This window comes from Microplitis mediator, chromosome 5 (genome assembly GCF_029852145.1).
Source record: "Microplitis mediator isolate UGA2020A chromosome 5, iyMicMedi2.1, whole genome shotgun sequence".
NCBI lineage: Eukaryota > Metazoa > Arthropoda > Insecta > Hymenoptera > Braconidae > Microplitis > Microplitis mediator.
In genome coordinates this window covers 27,424,619-27,428,032 of record NC_079973.1, presented here as the reverse complement: position 1 = coordinate 27,428,032, position 3,414 = coordinate 27,424,619, and the positions used below count along the sequence as shown (strand labels likewise).

General features: G+C 30.0%; 1 protein-coding gene across 1 annotated transcript; it reads right to left on the bottom strand.

Annotated features, from left to right (window-relative positions):
* Nucleotides 1-551: 551 nt before the first annotated feature.
* On the bottom strand, nt 552-2,894 carry LOC130667377 (ankyrin-3-like). Its single transcript, XM_057468887.1, has 2 exons — nt 1,619-2,894; nt 552-556 (listed from the first exon to the last, which is right to left on the bottom strand). The coding sequence occupies exons 1-2, from the start codon at nt 2,892-2,894 to the stop codon at nt 552-554; spliced, it is 1,281 nt and encodes a 426-aa protein (XP_057324870.1).
* Nucleotides 2,895-3,414: the final 520 nt, after the last annotated feature.

The window sequence follows — 3,414 nt, the reverse complement described above, 5'->3', positions numbered from 1 at the left end:
GATAATCCGTTCGAGAGATATCGTCGACGAAAGAATGAAAAAAAATCGTTTTTTTTTGTTTTACGTGAATATTTCAGAAACTATCGAATCGATCAATTTAAAAATCTCATTAGCTCTAGAACTCGATAAAAGCTTTCGATTGCCACCTCAACCGTCTCAATCGGTTAATTCGTTCGCGGGATATCGTGGGGAAAGAATTGGTAAAAAAACGGTTTATTCGAAAACAATGGAATACAAACAACATGTATTCACAACAATGCTTACGAGCTCAAGGAGCTCGAAAACAGCGGGAAGTTTTAGGGCTGGCCCGCAGGGTCAACCGATAGACAGATTTTTTTTTTGTAGTAACACTGCAGATAAATATGGTTAGAGTTGTTGTTATCATTATTTTATTATTACACTTTAAGTGTTGGTACTCATGTAAAACAAAATAGATTTAAAAATGCTCTGTAAGATGTCATTCTAATAGAATTTATGAAATTTCGGAAACTCGCTGGAAATAAAAATGCAATTAACGCAATTATAATTACTGTGCTGAGATAAATTTTTAATTAATCTGTAATTTTTTATTTTTATTTTACAAATAACATAAATTAATAAAAAAACTTTGAGAAGTAATTGTGGTCATCGTCCTCAAGAAAGTATCAAAGTACAAGTAGGAAATGATATTATCGACTGTGCAAGAAAATGATGAGAGGGTTAAATTGTCGCTGGTCCCTTTCTAGGGATAAATGCTGGTCTATCAATCAGCTTTCCCGAAGCATTTAAATGAATTTTCTCAATACTCTACAGAGATTGAATTTGTACTCTATATGAAAATTGAAAGTGAAAACCAAGCACGATAGATAAGAAGCAGCAAATGGTAATATTTTTATATATTAAATTTGAAAGCTAAATGCCGCTGATTTATATAAAGAGTGTAGGGAAAATATTTCAATAGAAAATAATTGTTTTCAAATTTAACTTTGAAAAACTTTGCAATTAACTAAACTAAATTTGTAAAGGAACATGGAGCTAGAATATGATCGTTCAAAAATTTTCAGCAAAAGAATTTTTTTTTTTTTTAATGTGGTTTTTTTAACTCAAAATAAGTTACTAACTAAGAATTTTCATGAAAAAAAAATTTATAAAACTTCTTGGACAACGATTATTTCATAATAAAATGAAATTAAAATTAAAAAATTCAATCAAAATTTTCTTTTATACAACAACATTTTCTTTTATAAACATATATTGATTTATTTTTATATCTATATATCTGAGACGATAGGAGATGGAAATAACAAAAAACTATTTTTTTTTTATTGTTTTTTTTATTGGTGATCAAAAACAAATTTACTTATAAATTCATCACAATCTAAATGTGTAACAATTTCTTCGCAACAGTCATATGGTAGTACATTTTTAAATAAAGAATAAACTAACTTATTACATTTTTCTATCGATAAGCTTTTTTTAACGGCATAACTTACTTTGCTTTTTAGCTTAGTAAAGTATATAAAATATTTTTCTTTGTAATCATCGATACATAACGCTCTAAAGTTTTCGTTTGATGCAAACTTTATTATTTTGTCCATATCAGAAATTAAAATATGAAAAAAAGTAATATTACTGTTACCTATTTTCTCACGTTTCATTTCATCCACGACTCCTTGAATATTGTTTTTAATGTTTTTAAGTCTATCTTTATGTTCTTCCTTTGTAACTTTAAGCGCAGTTCGAAATCTGGAAAGGTCTGCAACACTTAGCTTGTTGCCCGACGGCGAACCTATCAAATGTCTCGAATATTTTTCCGCCATCAAGTCGTAAGTAAGTTCTTTACATTCGAGCTCGCGTTTTGTTATATACTCTGTGTCATTGACAATCTCTGGAAATTGATGTATTAGACGTATATCAAAAACAGAACGTTTTAGCAGCGCATCATCTAAATTATCGAAATTTAAATTGGTATGATACAGAAGATAGTTAACAATTTTTCTGAATCCGTGCCCAATACAGTAATCGAAAAGAGTCACCGAAGGGTCTTCCATCTCGCTGCTAGCTCCTGCATCAATTAGTAGTTTGAGTATTTCTAATTTTTTATCTACTAAACTATAATGTGTCTTACAATAATACGGAGGAATACCAGATCGGTTGAAAAATAGACCATATGTTACTAACATTTGACGATTACAATAATCCTTGCTTATTCTTATAAGAGCTCCGTTGTTTAATAAGAGCTTAACCATTGGAATATTATGGCCCATTACGGCTTCGTGCAATGGAGATATACCATCTTTACTTAAAGTATTTACATCTGCTCCATATTTTAATAATAATTTTGCCATAGGTAAAGAACGACGTGCAACTGTGTAGTGTAATAAACTAAAATATTCATCTTCATATCCTATTTCAGACAATTGGTATCCATCATGTCCTTTATTAACAGCCATACTTGCGCCATAGTCCAATAACAATTGAGTCATTTTTAAAAAAAGATGAGCCACCGTAATATCAATCGGATGAATATCATTAACGTTTGTTGGAATAACAGAAGCATTATGTTTGAGTAGTAATCTCGCACATTTAAGATTAGCCGATTCGCAAGCGAAGTGTAGTGGCGTATATCCGTCTTTACATCTTGCATTCATATGTGCACCATTACTTATAAGAAAATCCATAATCTTGAGATATCCATGTTTTGCTGCAACATGAAGAGGAGTCATCCCATTTCTAGTACTTGCATTTACATCAGCACCTCTACCTACAAGTATTATAACAACTTTGAGCTGCCCTAATCGAACAGCATCGTGGAGTAGGGTGTTCGAAGAACGATCCAATTTTTGGTGTCTTTTTTTAATGAAATTTTTTGCCAATAATTCAGTCAGTTTTACATGTTTACGCCTCACTGCCATTCTAATAAGAATATTATATTCTCCACGAAAAATGGGAAGTGGTAACATGTTTGCTGATTTTAATAATTTTTTACACTTTTTAGTATCATTTTCGAAAATTGCAGACATTAACTGGCCTCTTGTAGTAGATGACATTTCGATCAATATCTTCTTGATAATTATTTGAGCGAAATAAAAACTCAAATTCCAAAAAAAAATTTGGTGACAATAATTTTTTTTTTATCAAGTATGAATAATAGAGGAGAGTTTCAACTAAATCAAAATATTAATTTTCAGCTTCTCAGTAGCTCAACAAGTTTTACATATATTCAAAAACCACTTAATTTAAAAGACTTATAACTTTTAAAAGAAACGCACTAAAATATCAATAACTTGAATTCTTCTAATCTTATCACTCAACAATTAATTACAAACTTTTAACGTAATGTGTACGAAAGACGTAATTAATTATACAAGTTTATTGTTTTATGGTAACTGAGCACAGCATATTTTAAAAACCACTTATTCGAAAGACGTCCAA